General features: G+C 44.4%; 1 protein-coding gene and 4 non-coding genes across 6 annotated transcripts in view; 1 reads left to right on the plus strand and 4 right to left on the minus strand.

Moving 5' to 3' along the window:
- The first annotated feature begins 277 nt into the window (after window positions 1-277).
- sema3h (sema domain, immunoglobulin domain (Ig), short basic domain, secreted, (semaphorin) 3H) overlaps window positions 278-21,213 on the plus strand; it is a 50,662-nt gene continuing 29,726 nt past the window's right edge. Inside the window, exons 1-4 of one of the 2 annotated variants that reach the window (XM_076026132.1) lie at window positions 278-920; window positions 15,621-15,775; window positions 19,184-19,246; window positions 19,615-19,734. In XM_076026132.1, coding sequence (XP_075882247.1) covers window positions 818-920; window positions 15,621-15,775; window positions 19,184-19,246; window positions 19,615-19,734 — 441 coding nt within the window. In that variant the 5' untranslated portion in view covers window positions 278-817. The remainder of the gene's footprint in view (window positions 921-15,620; window positions 15,776-19,183; window positions 19,247-19,614; window positions 19,735-21,213) is intronic. The other variant, XM_076026133.1, reaches the window with a different exon arrangement.
- Window positions 19,895-19,966, minus strand: trnam-cau (transfer RNA methionine (anticodon CAU)). The gene has a single exon. It is a non-coding gene; the product is annotated as a tRNA-Met (tRNA).
- trnar-ccu (transfer RNA arginine (anticodon CCU)) lies at window positions 19,973-20,045 on the minus strand. Its single transcript has one exon. It is a non-coding gene; the product is annotated as a tRNA-Arg (tRNA).
- trnam-cau (transfer RNA methionine (anticodon CAU)) lies at window positions 20,460-20,531 on the minus strand. Its single transcript has one exon. It is a non-coding gene; the product is annotated as a tRNA-Met (tRNA).
- trnar-ccu (transfer RNA arginine (anticodon CCU)) lies at window positions 20,538-20,610 on the minus strand. The gene has a single exon. It is a non-coding gene; the product is annotated as a tRNA-Arg (tRNA).

Below are 21,213 nucleotides of genomic sequence, written 5' to 3' on the forward strand. Positions count from 1 at the left end.
TTCTCTGATTGCAATCAAATCTCTCTATACATAATTGTTCTCTGGACCATTTTCTGAATTTCTTTTTCCTTTTTAAAACCAGGTCCTTAAAATCTGTTATGATATATAACATAGTTTAGTATAATATCTGATTAGCAGTAGCACCTGCTTGGTGTAAAGCAGGATTCTCTTTTCCACTTTTGGCAGGTTTTCCATGAGCGCGGAACAGTTGAGCGTTGCTGCATTGGTCCGTGTGCAGGATGGCCACAGTGATCTGGGATATTTTCTTCCTCCGCCTCCTAGAGAGAGAGAGAGACAGAGGGAGAGAGAGAGGGAGAGAGAGAGAGAGAGGGAGAGAGACAGAGGGAGAGTGAGAAAGGAGTCGCATGCAGAGAGAGGCAGGACGATAGACAGAGCAGAGGAGAGGAGAGCTGTCAAGCTTCGAGGAGGCAGCAGAAAGACGACTTACTTCATTCTTGGAAGACTCTCCAGTGCTGCAGCCGACGCCGACACACACTCTGAAGGTTTACAAACAGGGACGCGGAGTGCTGAACTATCCTGAGGACCTGGGACAAGTCATCCCTGCTCACTGGGACTCTGACACTGTTTGGATTCAGCATCTGTGCCACTCGGACCTCAGATTGGATTTTAATTTTCAGCATTTTACAATTTTTTTTAATCTTTTTTTTTTAGCAGTACGACACTGCGTGTGTGTCGGGATTCTAGCTCTGCAACCCGGAAACAAAGCAGTGAGATTGTGACTGAAGCTGAGCTGGTGCTCGTCAGACGCCCGATTCCTGCAGGATTCGGCCAGAGGAGGAGCAGGAGGAGGAGGAGGATGAGCTTCTCGGTGACGGCAGTGGTCCTGCTGGCTCTCCTGGGGTCCACCACCACAGGGGCCTGGAGAGCTTCTCAGCCCAGACTGCAGTTCACACACTCAGGTGAGAAAACACACCCTGTCACGTCTCCTTGCTTCTGTCCGTCCAGCCTTTAGCCGCTCTTCATGTCTGATACATCTGTTGCTCCTCTCTCTCTTTCTCTCCTTCTCTATCTCTCTCTCTCTGATACACACACACACATACAAAACCGCAACCGCGAACGCAGTCGCACCTCTTTTTTGTTCCCGCTTGTGTTCACACCAACAAAATATTTTTCTTTCTGAAGCTCCATTTCAGTGCCCCTATCTGTTGCTGCCCTCATCTTCTTCAATATTGAATGAGACGATGCAGGTGGAGTTACACCACACCACGGTTTAAAGACAGGTGTAAGCTTACATTCACAGCGAGGTCAACAGACAAGAGTTGTCAGGAAGATATTTGGTTAAACCTACTGTATCTCGGCATTTTTAACTTTGTTTCTGTTTCCCCCCATAACTAGAACATTTTCCGTCAAAGACAAGGCGACAGCAAAGTTCACCATCTTTACATCTGAGGAATTAACACGGCAGATACATGTGACCTGCTGAAATATCGCACTGTGCAAACACCTGGTGACAATTTGTGATATCAATAAAAAGAAAAAGACAAATGAAAACTTTAGGACAAATGGAAACTCGGGAGAAATGGAAGTTCAGTCTTTCTTCAACAGTTGAACATTTTAACACTGCAGTCTGTGCACTGGAGGGCTCTAGTTGTTGGGTTTATTTTGATTATTCTTTTCATCTCCCTGCGACCTTTTCTCCTTTTTCTCTTCCTAATGCAGCGGAACCAAAACGCTTCCACACACCAGGTTTAGAAGTTGCTAAAGCGTCCTTGTTTCCGAACTTCAGTCACTCAGTTTGTCTTTGCCACTTGCAGTTTGTCACTTTCGCTCCACTGCAAACGGTGTTGGCCACACACAGACTGATACGTCATTCCTATTCCTACTTCAGTGCAGCTGTAAAAATGACACCTTAAGGCCCACAAGACCGTTTTGAAAGCGCTGCATGTCCATGATGACATCAGGACACTTGTCACTACAATACCCTGAAAGTGATGATGCTATTATTGCCCCAAGAATCAGTAGCAGTATAACTCTAACAGCTCATTTGCTGCCTTCTACACACATTCCATTTTAATATTCGCTGATGGATTTTTTTTTATGACACAAACAATTCAGACTGATAAAAGAACATCGACAGGCTGCTTAATCGCCCAGGGATTCATTTTTTTCCCCCTGACTGAATCAAATCTTGCGCTAGCATCTTTGCAGTTCGGCTTCACACCCGGGGACGTCGTCCCCATCGCCGACGCCCCCTCGACACAGACGGGCCCTCGGGATGCGACATCAAGTGTCTCCGTCCGTTAGTTTCAGCTATGGCTCACAAAGGAAATAATTATCTGATGGCACTGATCCCAGATTCAGATCAAGCACCAGCTTAATTATTCCTTGGCCCCGGGCCCATGTGTCCACCATGCTGGAAACCACGGACAGGTTACTGGGAAATCATTGGCACACACATGCGCACACACAAACACACACACACACACACACACACACACACACACACACACACACACACACACACACACACACACACACACACACACTCACACACGCTTGAATTTCCTGGATATTGTGCAAAGTACTGTGTTGCTCCTGATTTCACCTTGTTTTCCTCCCTCTGCTTGCATTAACAACACAGTGTGTTTTTATGTATAATAAAATCGGAGTTGTACGCTCCCCTTTCAGCAGAAGGTGGCGCTGCACAGTGGCCGGGATTTGTTGTAACATCGAGGCAGAAGTGACAAAAAATGTGGCAGCTTCAAATCTGCACTTGTTGTGTTTTTTTTTGTTATGGCATGATGAACACGACGGTCGGAAGTGATGAAGCACCGTTTCTAATTAAGTCGGAATTTTGGAGTTTGATCTTCAGCCCTCCCGACCAAACCCTCAGTGAAGTGCCCTCCAATTAAGCCTTGCTGAGGCTTCCAGGCTTCTAGTTACAGTCCAGTTAACTTATTATCCTATAATCCTGTTTGGTTTTGGTGGGGAGAAACCAACTGTTTACGAACCCTTACATAAGCCTAAAGTTAAAAGTCTGTGTGAAAGTAGATGCGATAAGGCTGAAGACGACCAGACTCTGCGGTGAATAGCGCAGCAGGGTAAAAAAAGAATTCAGATTCTGTCGGTACAGGTGGGACTTTGTATTCAATGAGATCAGAATGTGGGAACGTAGATGAAGGAAGAGCGGCTGAGGAAGCAGGTGTGTGTTTCCTGTGGGAATGCAAAACTCACTTTCTTAATGTTTTCTAACGTCCTTCTTCTCTCTGTAACTTACTATCTGTTGCTTTCCTGGTCTTTCCTGTTTCTCACTTTTTGTAAACATCTTGACTGTTCGCACCTTGGCAGGTCAGCATGATGGAACCCACCCGTGGCATTCTTTGCTCTGCGCTTCGTTTATCCAAGTCAGATTGTTCCTTTTAACTTGGTAGGTGTTTTGGATGCTATCGGAGCCAAGATTCCAATCGTTGGGACTAATTTCAACATAACTCCTCCACCAAAATGTTAGTAAAAGACTATCTGTAGAGAATGCTTCAGGCCTGGGCGTGTTTGACACCGACCTGTGCCCAAGAGTGCGTGGCACGAGCTGCTGTACACATCACGAGCCAAAGCTGGCAAAACAGTTGATGTTCATATTGGCAGAGTGAGGAAACAAATCCCCCAATATGTATGTATATGTGTATATTCATTCGCAATCAACACCAACCAATTCTTGTGTAATGGTGGTTTTGCAAACCAACGTGATGTACAGCGCCACCTACTGCATTTGTCGTACACACCAGGGGAGCCGAGCCAAGGGGAGGACTCACGTGGGCCAAGCGGTTGCGTCCAGTGTGAACACCGTCAGTTAGTCACTGTTGGTGTTGCAACGGTCGAGTTTTGTTTCGCTTCATTGGCTTCAAGGTTTGCGCTTGATGCTGCGTCGGAAGCGTGTTTCAGTCCCAGGATTCCTCCCTGCTGCTTGCTTTGCTGTGTGTCTTCAGCTGATGCGAGTGGTCTTTTAACAACAGAGGTTTGTGTGTGTGTGTGTGTGTGTGTGTGTGTGTGTGTGTGTGTGTGTGTTTACCTACGATAACCAGTATGTTCATCTGTGAAAAGAGAAGCAAAAACAAATGATTTGCGAAGGCTTTGTGATGGACCGCATGCTGCGTCTGTGTGTGCATGTGTGTGCATGCGCGTGCACACTGGTGTGTGTGTGTGTGTGTTCTCTCTCTCTCTCTCTGAGGGAGCTCCATGCTGTGGTCATTTCCCTTCTCATCATTATGTTGGATTTTTGCAGACAGATTTTTTTTGGGGGGGGGTTGCAGACTCGCTGTAATTGGAAGACAATTTTAGCTCCACTTAAACACCGCACAAACTCTCTCACGCACACATACATGTAGGTGCACAAACGCTCTTCAATTATTTTTCTAAAATCTGCTGAATTATGAAATAATTGAAATGAAAATAAAAAAAAATACAAATTATTTTCTGGAGGTTACGTTCATGGTATTTGACTGTATGCCTCTATGTGTGTGTATGTGTTGTGACGTAAGATGTAACATGATGTCGTAAGCAGCAACTATAAGACTCAGCAACACGTGGTCGAAACAGGCAAGACCAACAAGACGTTCTTTCCCAGGACATATGACACATTTTCAGTTTGAGATCATTGTTGTGTCATTTTAATGAATCAGTGACTATACAGACAACACACCAATTGAATGTGGAAAAATAATTAGTGATGTAAATATACCTTCAAATTCTACCAAATTATTTCAAATCACCGCAACCATTGTTTTATTGTGAAAATCTAACATGATGCCACCATTGGACAGTTTGAACCTCATCCCATCAGATAAACCATCGTGAAGGTTTATCCGATGCTTTATTCGCAGTATCAATGTTAATGCAATCACAAAATACAATAATAAAATACAAAAAAAATCACAAAACAACTTATTCATCATTTGGACCTTCTTTACACCTGACACATGTTTTCTCAGTTTTAAACTGGTAAAAAACTCAATCAGAACTGGGTCGATCCTGGCATAGACCCAAGCTTGGAACCGCTGGGTCGTTCCTAATTACCTCTGAATGGTGAAATGTAATCAGACTGACTGACCGGATTGTGTAAAACAGCTTTAAATACTTAAATGCATGCCTGATTAGCTCCTAAAGCCACCATCTCATTCTTAATGACTAAATGATCCCAGTTTTTCAGTCCAACCTCGTCCCACACACACACACACACACGCACACACACACACACACACACAGAGTGCACACAGAGACTCTTGTTTAATGAGTCAATTACCGCAGCCATTCAGCGGACGGTAGTGCGATTTTCTTGATAATGTGGTTTGTGATAGAGCCTCTCTGCCACACACACACAGACGTGCATTATGAGAAATATAAAAAGCTATAAAACACTGACTCAAACAGTTTAAGAGGGGAACTGTCCAGAGTTATCAACAAACCACCATGACTGAACTATACATACAAGCAGCGCGCGGTGACTCGATCATCTCCACTTCGCCGCAGCTCCGCCAAGTTGCTGCTGTCACATGACATCATGTGGACTTCCCGTCTCGATCGCTGAGAGAAAAGCCATAAATTATTTGAGATTCGATGGTTGATTCAGTCAGTTTCGATTCTGTTTTCCAAGCCGCCGGGGTCATGTTTTATTCACGCAGTGTTCACACTGCGAATTGCTTTTTGATGGACGTTTAGTGTTACTCACAGATTCATTGAATAAATTGACTTTTGTTTGCTCTCAGTTTGAAGTGTTGCCGTGACCTTTGACCTCGGGAGTGCCGGCCCACGCGACGACTTTCTAATGTGTTGTCGAGGGAGAAATGCCGGAGCCGCAATGTAAATGTAAATGAGTCCTTTTCCTGTTTGTGCTATTAGCATGTAAATTGCCTGGTGAGTCGACGCAGCAGATTAGCTCATCAGCGTCCAGATGTTTCTTTGCTCACATGTCGCCTGGCTTTCATTTTCAAATTAAGGAGAAGCAAACACCAAAGAATGCATTTGATGGGATATTGTGTTGCACCGATAACCGGGGAAAACAATGTAGACATTCAATTGAGTCACTGCTAATAGATTTAAGACCAACTTTGAAGTTTTATGGGGCTGACATTAAGCTGATTTTGCCACTTTAGATTTTATCAAAGTAACATTTCCCGAGACCTCACAAAGCTTTTCTGTTCAGTTTTATCCTGGTTACCTTTCCCTGCACCGGCAAAGTTGTAAGTTAAGAAGTGCCCCCCCCCCCCCCCCCCCAACTTACCTCTCCATTCTCTCTGTGTGCTAATAAGTCACAAAAGCCTTCTGAGTGATAATGAAAACCAAGAGACATTTCATTATTCATTTATTCTTTCAGATGTGGTTCTATCTAGGCCAGAGCTTTCCAGGCTTAGGGCTGGGATGTTGCTGAGACTGGGCTTTTTTTTCCTTTTCTTTTTTCGCTGGGACGCTTCTCCGCCACAGAATCAGGCTATTCTCCGTGATTAATTTTAATAGCCGCCGTCCCCACTGGTGGCAATATTATTGCTCGTAAACGCTGAAGTCAAACAGGCATCGTTTGCTCACCGCACACTTGGGGCACAAAAAAAAGCAGTTTTCTCCACAGGGTTTTTGTTGTTGTTGTTGTTGTTGTTGTAGTAGTTTGCCAAATCACCACAATCTGCCTTTTATATATTTCAATTATAAAGTTAGTTTGGTGGATGTCTGCAGGGCGAAAGTGTTGTTGATTGGCCTGGACTTCAGGGTATTGGTGTTTCCGGGCTTTTTGTGGCAATACAAAAAGGATCTAATTACACTGGTGTGTGCTGGTGTCCTGACAACAATGGACATCATACGCCCCCCCAGAGGTCTCCCGTGTTGACACGCCTGTTGACGGTAATTAGTTAAAAATAACCGACGAGCTTCGTATTTCCATCATTTCCCCGAAGTATTCATTTGCTGCAACGCGTTCGGTTGGTAATTTCGAGAAAAGTTTCTCATCTCGCTTCTGTGTCAGCGATTCTTTTAAAAGAAGCGCTGTAGGTGGGCGCACGAGTGGCAGGGTATTTTTGGCGCCGTCTATTTTCCACATAAGAGGGGTTAAGAGAAATCACAAAGATGAAGGGGAACTAACTTTTCGCGCGCTCGCGTCTCAGGAAAAAGTTGGAGTAACTTTGCGCTCAATGTTTGGGGACGGGCCTCTGATGTGCTATGTGTATTGTTCGGAACATTTCTATCACCCACCCTACCTTATCCTAATTCAAAAGCCTTCCCCCGTCATATTTTTCAAATGTACAGCAGCCGAAGCGAAAATGGGAACTTTTCGACCCAAATCCAACCTCGCCAAAAAAAAAACAAAACCATCTGATCTTTGACTGTTTGGTGATGACGATCTGACGTCGCCCTGCTTGTGTAAACACGAAGAAGCCGCAAGAATGTGATTCTTTCTGTTTTTGTCAGCGTTGAGAAGCTCAGACAAGTGCCACAAAAGGTCGGAAGTCAGACTTCCTCTTCCTGTTTAAAAAGCCAGGACTTTATCAGAAAATACAGGGTGTGTGATGGCAGATAGTGATTTTTTTTTTTTTTTTTTTTTTTTTAATCATTGCCAATGATTTCTCGTAACATTTTACCCTTTAGATTGATGTGCTTGTAATTCTGAATTGCTCAGTTGAGCAATAACCTTGTAAGGAACAGCCCCCGTCCGGCTCTCTGCCCACTTTTGAAGATGTCGAGAAATTGTTATTGCCCACGTGCAAAGAAAGACGGTTATATACGGTAATGCATGTCTACTATGCTTTTGAAGCTGAGCCAAGAAGTTTCAGCCACAGACAGTGCAGATTACAGGGATTTTTCTGTCTGATGGATGTGGAGGCACAGATGATTCTCCTTTAATGTATTTTAAATACGAAGCACTCAGCGACAAGCAAGCATGGGACGAGTTTTCCTGGTATCTGTCACCATCTCATGCATGCAAAAATCCACCTTTTGCCATCTTCGATGTTGGTCGCTATAAAAAATAATGCACTACAGTATTTTTATCATGTGTTTTTGGTCTAATTAACAGAGGAAAAGTCATTTAAATTCATGACACTCATGACACTCATTATCGACTCCTGCTCCAAATTATGAACACAAATACATGTTTTTGCAATCAGTCAGAGACTTTCTAACCACAGTCGCACGCATATTTTAATTGCATGACTAACACTGTCCTCCGCACGGGTCCCCCTCCTGCTCGCTCCACACAGACGACAACAAGAGAACGCAGTAAATAAAAGTATTTAAAAGCCGCTCCGGTTCTAAATTCAAACAAATGGTCTAATTTTTGTTCAGAAAATCTATTTGTGTAAGTGAAGCAGGAAAAAAGATTAAGGCTACTCCCTCAAGACTTAATTTAGCTGGGAAAATGTGAACCGGAGAGAACAATGGGTGTCTTTGCAGTGAACCCTTTCAGAATAAATATAGATGAAAAAAAAGAAAACTCGCTAACAAGCGAACAGGGACTGAACTTGCAGACTGCTGCTAAACAGCGGCGCGGCCCAGAACCAACACTCAGCAGCCCGACGACGATGATGATGATGATGATGATGATGATGAATCATCATACGCGCTGAGGTTGAAGGTTAAGCCATCCACGTGGGGTCTGCTCCGTCAGTGACACAGTCCAGATGTGTGTTCGGTCGTGTTCCCGCTGTGGTGGTCTGTGCCCAGTGAGTTGTTGAACGTTTGACAGTCCAAGTGTGAAAGCAAGAAGCATTAAATCAATTTTTAGCGAATCCTATTTTAAATTTTACACCCCCACCCCCACCGACCCCCCCTACAAGATTAAATTGTGGTTTATTTCAAACTGTAGAGGGCGACTTTCTTTCTTGATTAGTCGTTCACTCAACATCTGCTTCAGGTTCAGGACACCATATTTTTTCAGTTGAATGTTCAGATCCATCTAGACAAGTGAACTCAGTAAAAATTCATGACACCAAAGGTCTGATAGTGTGAGGCGCTTATACTGAATCTCAGTGTAAAGTGAGAGTGGACTGATGAATCACAAATGATTTCTGAATTTGTCCCTCATGTCTCCCCATCTGCATGCCCATAGGCCTGGTTCCCAGGCAGGCCTCCTTCAGTAATTGCAATAGTAATTGGGGAAGTGATAACCCCATTTCCACAGGAAATGTGCCCCGGTTTCCTTTCCGCCCACCACCGCCACCAGCGCAGCCATCGCCCCCTCTGGTGGCGCGGCCAACAATGTCCTCCCCCCGGGAACGTCGCACCAGACAGTTTGGGTTCCCCGAGGCTCGGCAAGTAGACGAGCAGATGGACGGAGACGCGTAAACAGCACGGGGACAGAACGGCACACTGGCGTAACTTTGTGCGAGAATAATTTAATGACGTTAAGAGTTCAGTTTGCAGTTCAGCGCGCCTCAATGTACTATCGAGAATGATTGAGGCCAGAACAACAACAAATTGGACTCCCAGGAGTGAGATAACAACTGAAACAGTCTTTTAACTCAGACTCTTTCTTTCATCTTCTTGTTCTGTTGCTTTCAGCCTTGCATGTCTCTTGTCTCGCTGTGCTTGCGCCACCACCAGCAGAGCCCACACGACCCCATTTTCCCATTTAAAATGACTTGTCCTCCGTTGATATGGCGGTAGAAGTTGCACATCTCCTGCAGAGTCGCAAATTGAGTGTGGAGTTACGTCATGGCCACAAGCAGACATTGCAGATATCAGTGAAAACACGTTTTTAATATCATATTTCAGCTGGTGCGGCTCTAGAACAGAGGCAGTCAAAAGCACAATTCTATATTTGATGACATCATCACAGAATTACTGCCTTGTATTCTAGCTGCTACGATTGCAAATGACAGAACTCACTTTAACCTGTGGAACATGAAATGCGACTCAAATCGATGTTTTTATACTGAACACTTGACATGTTGTGATGCCAAGCATGGGAAAATGCAACCCACTTCTGACACAACAGTCAAAAACACAAGACACACCCTCAATAAACATTGATTGATTGATTGATTGATTGATTGATTGATTGATTGATCTGTTCATTTTAAATTTCAAACACCATGATTGGTGCAGAACTCTCATGGGCTTTTTAAACACTGACCAATACATTTGTCAAGTAATATTCCCACCGTTACATCCACGATAGCCACGTGACTACAGAATAAAGCAAAACTTAACACAACCTATAAAAATAGGAACACATCCAATGAAAATGGTTTTGTAATGTGGGATACAAACTACTTTGCCGCTGACACCAGGCCTTTTCTATAAATGTAGCTAAAGCAAAAACATTTTCAAATAACCAGCGCAGTATCTCACCTTCATATGTCAGGATTTTTTTTAAACTGAATTGATTGAAAAAGAAAATAAGACGGTAAAAAAAACAAAATTAAATTCACACCCTCGTGAACAAGTAGTTTATTGAGTGGTTCAGTGCGTGTGTGAAATTAGTCCATTGCGCAACGAATGTACTGCAAGGGAGGAAACTGTAGTGAAACACTCAAGGTAATGTCAGTTGTCAAAATAAAGAAACAGGTTTCCAGTAAAATGAATGTCTGCCTTGTAAAATTATACACAAGGTGTTTTAGCAGATGCTCAACAGCCATGTTCAGTATATAAAAAAATTGTCTAAAAAGTAGTATTTGTGCGTGCGTGCGTGTGTGAGGTGCAGTGCAGGAATGTTCTTAGCTGTATCACACGCCGCACATTTGCCCTAATCACATCGAGGTCTATCACTGTTCCCATGACCAACAGCCTTTAATCTAATGTTCACTGTGGATAAAAATACCTCCCGCTAAAACACACAGGCACATACGCACAAATATGACCACACAAATAGCACTGGAAACATTCAAACTCTCAAACAATGGCAGCCAGCCAGACAGACCCTGTTCACCCACACACAAAGGATGACATTATAAGTGCGGTGTGTGTGTGTGTGTGTGTGTGTGTGTGTGTGTGTGTGTGTGTGTATGTACGTACCAGTGGGATTATCTCTGAGCGTTTCAGTTCTTTTGTGTCTTAACTTTTTCAGTCTTTGATTCCGGGTGACAGGGGTCAGGGGCCAATTGGTTGGGGTCAAGGGTCGTGACATTTATTGACCCCACTGTCAGCTCCATGCTCATAAGACTGGCTGCACTCAGCAGGCGTGTGTGTGCATGTGTGCGTGTGCATGCGACAATTAACATTTTATACTGTGAACGAAGAAAATGTTATTTTATAATGTCATACTTAACGTGGATTGTAAAAGGGACATCTTTCCATAATTTCTCTAAGGAAAAAAAAAAAAAAAAACTAACTCAATTTTAATTGGCCAATTGTGTGACTCCATCTGTGATTCCTTGATGGAAGCCCAGCTGTACTTTTCAACCAGGCTTTTATATTGTAACTTAAAGGACGTCTGATGTCTTTCTTCTGTCTGGTCAGCAGGACATCTCATTATTGTGGTACCACATTGTTTTCCAACTTTCAGCTGTGGAAACTTGTGGAAAGAGACATGCTTTTAGACCATTAAACTGAAAATCAAAATTCAGTCAACTTCTTGAAGGAATTTAGAGCTGGAACAGACAAAAAAAAAACAAAAAAACAACAACCCAACATCTTTGTTTGCAATTAAATCCTCATTAATTCTACCAAATAAAACTAGGGTGTGTCTTGAAACAACAAATATAAATTCTAAAATGATCCACATTGGTGTGGTTGGACTTCTGTTGGTTTTCCTCAGCAGCTGTAAGAGGTGTCATTTTATCTTGACATATATATGTACTGAAGAAACATGAAGTCACTTTCATACAGTAGCTTTGTGAAAGAGTGTAAAACTGCGTGTTCAACCGAAAGCGTTGGTTAGTGGGAGGTGTTGGCCGAAATCACTCAATTGTGTGTGTGTGTGTGTGTGTGTATGTGTAAAATGTGGGGGGTGGGTGGGGTCCAAGGCCAGGAACCACCCCTTGACACGCCACACACACACACACACACACACACACACACACACACACACACACACACACACTAAGCCAACCTCAAAAATTATGCCGGCATGGTTGCTGTTGCCAAGGCGACTGTCCCAAGTGTAAGGGTGGGGTGGGTGCAGCTGGTGTTTTATTGGCCTTTGCGAGTTTGAGAAGAAGAAAACAGTACGTCAGTAAGAAATCAAGGCGGGTCAACAAACCACGTGAAAGAGTTTGCCGTCTTTCCACGGTGTCCAAAGTCAGTCCTCCAGTAGATCAGAGCAACTTCCTCCTCGCTGTTTTGATGATTGATTGGAAAGCTATGAGCGGGACGCGTCCGCCGTCCCGCTCTAACCGCAACGTGTGATGGACACTGAATGTCGCTGGCGTTTCCGCCGCAGAGGCGGTTTTACTTTCTGTTGCGCTGCGAGCTGCTCCCTTTTTTACATTGAATTAATCAAGGTCACGCCGCTCTTGTGGCACTCGGCGCTGTAATTCAGAGCAGGCAGAGCGAGGGATGAATTCCACCGGGGTTGGTTTCCCCGTGAAAAGAGTGTCAGATACGTCTTGCCTTCAAGCGGGTCCAGAGGTTCGACTTTCAACCGGAGACATGCCAGGAATTCTAATAGTTTAACCTTTGATACGGGAATGAAAAATGGAAGTGAACGCGCCTGTGCTTTTTGACTTCCATGTCGTGTACGCCGCTGAATTAAAGCTGCGAGCTGCAGCTCAGATTTTATTTCACATCGCTGCTCTTGAACTGAGAGCTTGTGCTGATCCCACAGGTGGGAGAGAGGAAATCAGACAGTGAAATTGTCTAAAGTGTTTTCACTTGGTCTTAGCATTATTTGTACTGTGTTTGGAAGTGACTCAAATTGTTGCTGTCTTCGCCATAAATAAAAAAAATTGGCATCGGTCCATTCTAAACACGGCTGGCAGAACGTTTGTCCAAATACCTTTCAAGTAGTGTGGTTTGAGACGGTTCTCTCCTTTCCAAATGTTGTGGATGGGCTCTTTCCCAGATGTTTTTGTCAAATAAACCCAGTGGATTGAGGAAACATTCCATCTGGAATGCCAGGCCAGCACAAAGGAGCTGCTGCTAAGGTCTCAAGGTGCTAAGTTGTGGACGACTGGAGGTCTCACAAGTTGTTTGGCTAACATCTTACCAATATGTTCCGCCCCATGTAACACGATGAAAAGAAGTCACATGTTGACAGGGCGTGATAACTCTCGGGAGCACCTCCTCAGGTGTTCCCCACCACGGCTGAACATCTGGTACTCTTGAAAGGTAGCACTTGAAGGCCACGATGTCCAGGATGACCGAGAACCCCGCACAGAAATGCAGCCTGTGACTTTTTACCCACATATCTCCTCACTGAGGACCAGGAAGTTGCAAATTTGAGAATAAATTAAAACTTCATACATAATCAGACCAATACCAACCAAACATTTTTCCAGTCATTCTCTGTATGACGGTAACGGTTCCAATTGCAGGAAGCTGGGACGCCTCCCCCCGGGGCTATAGCGCGTTTTGTACTTTTTGCTCGAAATGTGCAGACGTTTTCTCTTCTGTTGCAACTTTCTGTTTCATATTATTTCTTCATTTCCACCGCATAATGTCCTCTTCCTTTATTCCTCTCCTCATTTCCCGGCTGCTCATCCGTCTACTGCGTCTCTGCTCGGCCGTCAGCGTGTTGTGATTCCCCCGTCGTCCGTCACCGGCATCTGTTCTCCCTCTTCCTCGTCCTTTTTGTTCGCTGTGATTTCTTAACCTATTTTTTCCGCCACTTGCTCCCTTTTCTTTGTCTCGCTCGCTGCCGTTTTTTCTCCACTTCGCTCCGTCTCTCCGCCCGCCTGCTGCTTCTCTTATCAGTCCGTCTAGCCATCACCTTTTCCAGCCGTCGTGCTATTTGTTTTCCTGCCACTCTCATCTCACATTTGCTGTATTTTTTTGATCCGCCTCTCCACTCATCTCCTCCTCCCCAGTCCAACCATCTATCATCAATCTGTCATTTTTCGCGGCGCAATTTTCCCACTGTTCTCCCATCATTCTTCGTTTTTCCACTTGGTACCACTTCTCTCTCAGCGCCCGGCAACCCCCCCTCTCCCTACCTTGTCATCACGCCGCTATGTACTCTTTCTTTGATCACCACCCGCAGCCTTGGTCCGATCCCCACACGTCTGGTCTCATTTCTCTCCTCCTCCCTCATCATCATCCATCTCGACTGATTAATTTTCTATTAAGTTTTCCTTCTCCTCCCCCACAGTCCGTGATGCTCTCCTCTACCTCCCTATCTTCCCCTTCCTCCTCATTTGTCCGTCACTGTCGTTTTTTGACACTTTTCTCCCCCGTTTTAATCTCGTGGCCGTCTTCGCACGTCAGGCCGTTTTCATTTCGTTGTCACTTGGCCACGTCATTTTTCTCATCCTCTCCACCTCTTGTTCTTTTCACATCTTCTCCTCCTCCTCCTTTTTGTTTATTTGGTTAAATATTCTATTAGATGGGGTATGTCATAAAAGGTGATAGCACGTGTAACCAGTGACAATGACCAAAGGGTGGCATGTAATTTTCTGTCCAAGTCATATAATTACACCACGGCGAGGACCTGCGCACACGTTTACATGGCTTCACACCATGTAGCTGGTTAATTGGGCAGAGCTGTGGAAACATGTTGCTGCCGCATGCTGTTCTTTTTGATGAGTTTGGATGAGTACCAAGCAAACCCATGTCGCCATAGATTCCGTTCACCTTCATGCTTATTCGTGGACGGGTGGATGGATTCTTTCATGGTTTCTTTCCTTCACTAATCGAACAAGAGTGAGCATACGGTAGACATCTGTTGGATACGGATCCTTTAGCACTGTGAATTTGCAATGCACCATGATATTAATATTGCAATAGTTTTGGCTGCAAAGTTCTAATTAGTCATTTTGCCCAGGGCCAGTGTTGGAAAAACCAAAGAGGGTACCAAACAAATGTTCGACCTTTAAACATTCCATTATTATTCATCATCTCCTCAGTTGCAACACTTAGCTAAGCTTCGTGTGACAGTGCAAACAGATATTAGATACTGCTTTAAGCATCGGATCCTGTTTCACTGTGGCCAGTCAGTTGTGCTAATTGCAATTGGCACAACTTGTGTATGGAAACCGTTGCCTCTTGATGTGTTTTTGTCTATGAGAATTGGACTTCATGCTTTTTGTTTGTTGCGTTCCATGAAGCTTTCAGAAGTCATGGGTCCGGCTTTGAGTGTTTTTTCTAGTCCAACCAGTTATTTTTGAGCTCGTTTCATCTCATCTCAGGCTCTTATTGCTGTTTACGGCTGCCAACGTGTGAAACCATGCCTGATGTTGGCCAAAAGCCTTTATGCTTATGCCTATAGCTTTGCAAGCCAGTGCCAAGTCCAACCCACGGAGAAAGACTTGGAAGACGTACGTGAGGTATTCACATAGTTTACAGTGTGCATCGGTGTAATCAGCTAAAAAACATGCAATCTGTGAGCTGGTTATCTCAACGTTTATCATCCCATCTGTCTAAGATGTCGTCCACATAGAGTGTGTCTGTATGGACGTTTGTGTGTGTCTTCATTGTTTCTTCACACTGAAAAGAAAAGGTCAAGTCAATTAAACTAGTTTGAGCGTGAGGGTAATTAATAAAAATGAAAAGGGTCATTTGAACAAATTCCTCCTCTTCTCTTCTAGAGCTGATCCAGAACGGCCGGCTGCTGACTCTGCCCCTGGCGGCAGGTGACCTGCACTCCCTGCTGCCTGACGAAGACGGGAGGCATCTGTACGTGGCCATGAAAGACAACCTGCTGTCCACCAGTTTGGATGACATCACGCAGAACCCTCGCAAGGTTAGAGCCGGAGAACAGACACTGTCAGGGCCTGCAGTGCTCAGAATATACCTGATCAACTCCTTTCACACAGACGATTGATCTTAGCTCTCTGTGCGGGGACGAGCTGGCTGCAGCGTCTTTGCACTCAGGTGCAGATGGGAAGCAGACAGCGATTTTGTGCTGAAGAAGAGGTCTAACAAACATCACGCTCATGTTTACTGTTGTTTATGGGAACTCTAATCCATCCAGCCAAGATTCTTGCTCATAAAGAGTAAAACATGCAGGCACGAGGACGGACAAACCTTGGAAAACTGACTCCTAGGGACTGCCGCACTGCTTAGCAGCACTGAGTCGGCAGACTGGGCGTCTACACCTAATACCAGACATGTTGAGTGATTTTCCATTCATAGCGACCAAGCTTGCGCAACACAGACTTTCCCGTCTAATTGTTGTGTATTGGCTCTGTTTATTTCTTCCTGCCACACGTCTGAATTTTGCACGAAATCAGCATCACGCGACAAGAAAAACAAATCATTGTTAAGTTCAAGCTACGTAATGTCTTTGGACATGCAAATTCCTGTCGGCAGCTGGAATTTTAGTTCCAAGAGATGCACCTGCACTTTGCTCTTCCTTCTCACTCCCATTTTGTTAATAAACCCTTTAATTTAGTTCTCATTTGTTATTTTGTCTATGGCCATTTTCCTTTAACAATTTTTTTTCCACGGACAAGAATTTTCCAGCAAGGAACGTATAAGTACATATAAGGAAATAAGATAAGGGCAGCAATCAGTGTGGATCTAAGCACTTATTTGTTACTGACATAACAAATTGCAGACTCTGCCGTCTCTGGGTTTGAAACCCCTTGACGTGATATCCAGGCACGTAGACAGACAGCATGCCAGCCTGTCTGGTTCTGATCAGGGTCACAGTAAGGCCAACAAATGCCTCTCCATGACTCTGCCTCCGCCTGATCCAATCAATACCCTCATCTGTCACAAGCACAGGCCGTCTACCGGAGGCAAGCAGGTAGACTGGCAGATAAACAGTCTGTGAAACAGAAAACAGTCACGCCGGCCAGCCACCCACTTTGATCGGCCCTCGGCCAACCGTGGCACAGACGGTCAAAGTTAACTCTTAAGTCTTGGTGCGAAGCGACATGACATATTTGTAAGTACAGTATTTATAGTATTTCTGCTCCTATTCCAACACGTTGCCTTTTTTTTTTTTCTCACCAGAGGTGTCAGAAACGCTCACGGAGCCATGTTCTCCACACGGCTGTTTCTCTGCTACTGATAACCAGGAGCTTCCTCTGGTCTCCTCCCTGAGTTATTCACTCTATTCCATCTTTTATGGTGACTTTAAATGCATACTTACGTGCGATCCCACTGGCTGGATAAAAGTGGCCCGCGCTGTGGGACACGCAACTCTTTTCAACACCATGCAGTCGGTCACAGTTTTCCCTTTGATCGGGGCCGAAAGCCTGGCAGGCATTCCTTGTGTGTGAGTCCACAGCTGCAAACCCACTTCACACGCATTGACAGCGACCCTGTGTGTGTGTGTGCGTGTGTGTGTGTTTTATTGAGATTTACTATTCTGTTGTTCAGTTTTCCTTTCTTTTATTGCTTTTCTCCAACAGAAATGCAAGGGAATTGTTTCAGCATTCCCCTTGTGTTTTAGTTGTGTTTTTTTTTTCTCCCGCCCCCCCCCGGAGCCACACTTTTATGTTTTGCTTGAACTGACAACTAGAGCAATCTTCACAGAGGGGGCGAATGTTTATTGAAGAGGTCTTTACCTGGGGAGAATCCTTTAGTGGTGGTCCAGTCAGTGTGTGGTATTTTGAGATAAGATGTGGGCAACGTGGTCTGTAATCTAATCTGATCATCGCTGCACCGCAACTCTGCAGGAAGGACCGCATCAGGGAACGATTACTGGCTATCTGCAAGGAACAGTTTCTCATCGAAATGTCATGAGTCACTTTTGAATTTCACTTTTGCATTTTCACATTCAGAAAAACAAAACTATGAAAAAGTCAAAGGAAAATAAAAAAAAAGTCAAGCAACTTTCTGCTTTTCATTGTCGTGACAGTAGTATGTCTGGTGTGTCCAGATAATTTATAGTGATTGGATCTCTGCTTCACCGTCCTGGTCTCTGAGGGAATGACTGACACAGAGAAATATGCAGATTAGTCATGTCCTCTCGCATTTGACACCAGGACACACCCCACTGGCTCTCTGTCTCTGCCGTTTTGTAACAACACACTCTTCCTTCTTATCAAAAATATCAAAGCCTCGAACCAGTTATTATGGCGTTTGACCCTGGAAGGAACCAGCCAATCAAATATAAGAAAAACTGCAGCCCAAAGGGAATTGCGACCTGATTCTGAAACAAACTTTGGATTTCACTCATACTGACTCAGAGAGCAGTGTATAAACACTGTCTCGCTGTCTGTCCCTGTCGGGAAAATCCTCACTTGTCCTCATCGCAGTGGCCAGGTTCCATCGCTTGCCTCATCAGTGCATACTGGCACAGTGAAAACCAAAAAAAAACAACACTCTGACAGGGAAGCAGCATTACGTTGTGGAGAAAAGCCTAATGTGTTACCAGTGAACGGGTCCGTGGGTTTGCTTGTTTGGAGAGTGACACGAGGCTACACGCCTGCAGGCTTCTGTGTGGGTTCACGGCCCAGCGCGAAGGAATTAGCCAGCAGTCCTGTTCAGAGCCAGAGCTGCTTGAAACACAACAGGCGCACACGTTCCCACTGGGCAGAACTAAATCGTATGTAAAGGTGTAAACATGGGGATGATCTACAGTTAAGCTGCCCTTTTAGTTGCGTAATTACAAATCCCTGCCACTGCCAGCTGATTATTTTTGTGTATACCTAATCGTCATGTTTTTTGAAAATTTTAATTTTGTCCTTTCTCTGTACAATAGTTTTTTCCCTTTTTTTTTTTTTTTTTTTTGTATACAAAATTGGGTATTCCGAAAAGTCAGTGCACTAACCAATCCCTCAGTATTTTTAGGCTGCAGACCTGGAATTAACAAAATACAAATTTCAATTTCAATACGAGTTCAATATGGGGAGTTACAACAGTATCATAGAAGAAAAACCCAAAGTAGCTCAGTTTATTTTCCAACACGTGACAGTAGCTAAGTGTCGCCAAGCAGTGGTTAGATATTGGATGACTTCACCTCGCTGCCGCCGTTGCTCTCGTGACACTTTGACTCATCATCAGGCTTCCTCACTCTGCCTCCCAGGAGGTTTCCAACCCTTCCTCCTCCTACTCCTCCTCTGGTTGCACTTTAGCGACATTTGTGTTGTTTTACAAATTCCTATGCCTTGTCTCCCCCTGTAGTACCTGCCAAAAGCCAAACGCCTTGACGTCTCTCTAATTCCCTCGGCCTTTGTTTTTGTTCGTCCCACTGCAGCTCTACTGGCCAGCCAGTCCGGATCGAGTTCAAGAATGTCTCATGGCTGGAAAGGATCCAGAGGTGATTCAGCACACAGGAACACAATGAGTTGCTTCAGAAAAGACAAGTCATAAAAGCGCTTCACAAAACACAGTTCACATCAGTTTTCCTCCAGTTCCAACTAGCACATTTCATATAACCATCTGGAGAGATCAAGTGTGAGGTATTTTTCACATTAATCCAAAAGGGATCTGTCTAATGATAAGGAGCAAAGGATTCTGGTTAATCTCATTTACTGCGCCGTAACAAAATATACCGAACACAACTGACATACAGAAAATAATTAAAACACACACCAAGTAAACACATTTTTCATTAAGAGCGAGACTGTTGTATTTCTCTAACAGTGCTGTGTCTCTGTCTTTCGTGCCCTCTCTGTCTCCGTCCAGTTGGAATGCGCTAACTTCCTGCGAGTTCTACAGCACGTCAACCAGACTCACCTGTATGTTTGTGGGACAGGGGCCTTCAACCCCCGCTGTTCTTTCATTGCAACCAGCATCTTCCAGCAGGTATGACAGCGGATACATACACAAGCACACTTTCTGTAACAATGTTGGCAAGAGAGGGCCACACATCAATGTAAAAGAGTTGTGACTTGTTACTATTGAATTAGACTGATAAGTTCACAGAGGTAGTATTTCTTGTAGATGTCCGTAAGAAATATTAATGTAGCAGAGGATGGTTTCGATCCATCGACCTCTGGGTTATGGGCCCAGCACGCTTCCGCTGCGCCACTCTGCTATCATGCACCCCAGATGGGACTCGAACCCACAATCCCTGGCTTAGGAGGCCAGTGCCTTATCCATTAGGCCACTGGGGCTTGGTGTCCATGACTTAGTGAGAGGGTGGGTTGTGCCTGCTCCTGTTCCTATTGCCACGTAAAATACCATTGATGTAGTTGGTCCTTCACAGATTGCAACTGATGTATGATAGACCATCAGAAAGACCGTGTCGCTCCTCAGTCAACTAGGTCATCATAGTCTTTCAATGTCAAATTTTGAACAACTTGGAACTCTATCTTGGTTGCTTGAAATTTCTTCAAGCAACTAGAATGGAATTCCATGTTCCTAAAACTTAGCAGTTAAAGACCCACAGAATATACAATTTCATGTTTGTGTATGTGGTGGTATTTATGAGATTGCGCTTAGTGTGCTTCATGTTAAAAAATGAAGGACCCAATGTTTTTCCATGAAGTAGAAATGTGTGAAGCTGTCCTAAATATAAAATGTGCATGTAGCAGAGGATGGTTTCGATCCATCGACCTCTGGGTTATGGGCCCAGCACGCTTCCGCTGCGCCACTCTGCTATCATCCACCCCAGATGGGACTCGAACCCACAATCCCTGGCTTAGGAGGCCAGTGCCTTATCCATTAGGCCACTGGGGCTTTACAACAATGTTTCAGTGAGGTTTCCCCAATAATGTACAAAAGATAGCAAACAAATCCTGTTGGTCCTTCAAAAGTTGGTTGGAGCAATTTCCTTTGCCATTGAAAAAGAAAAATTATTTTATTTTTTTTAGAAATAACGTTTTTTCCCCATGATGTAGATATGTGCCAGTGGCAGCAGTACTGCGTGTGTGGTGTCTGCCCCTATGCCCACATACCTGCCCGTCCTCACCCTGTGCCATCTCTCTAAGAGATACACAATGTACCTCTGTCATCCAGCCTACTGGATACAGATCTATATTCACTTTTTTTTTTTTTAAATTTCCTTTTATTTTATCTTTTTACAGTATTGAGTACAAATCAACATGTAGCCCAGTCGTGACTGTTACATTTCAGATGCACGTAATTTAGTCACATGTGGGCTAGTAGTTTGGCCAGAACTATGTTAGTCATTCTTATAGACTCTTCTGTGGGAATGTGTGCATTTATGTGAGAGGGTGGGGGGTGGACCTGCACGGCTGTGGGCCTGGAGTGTGTCTGACTATGTGTCGGTATGCGCATTCCTGCATTTTTTTCCTCTTAGTTGCATGCATGCCTACCAGC

This window comes from Nelusetta ayraudi, unplaced genomic scaffold (genome assembly GCF_046127955.1).
Source record: "Nelusetta ayraudi isolate G7.1 ecotype Tasmania unplaced genomic scaffold, CSIRO-AGI_Nayr_v1 ptg000019l, whole genome shotgun sequence".
NCBI classification, from domain to species: Eukaryota; Metazoa; Chordata; class Actinopteri; order Tetraodontiformes; family Monacanthidae; genus Nelusetta; species Nelusetta ayraudi.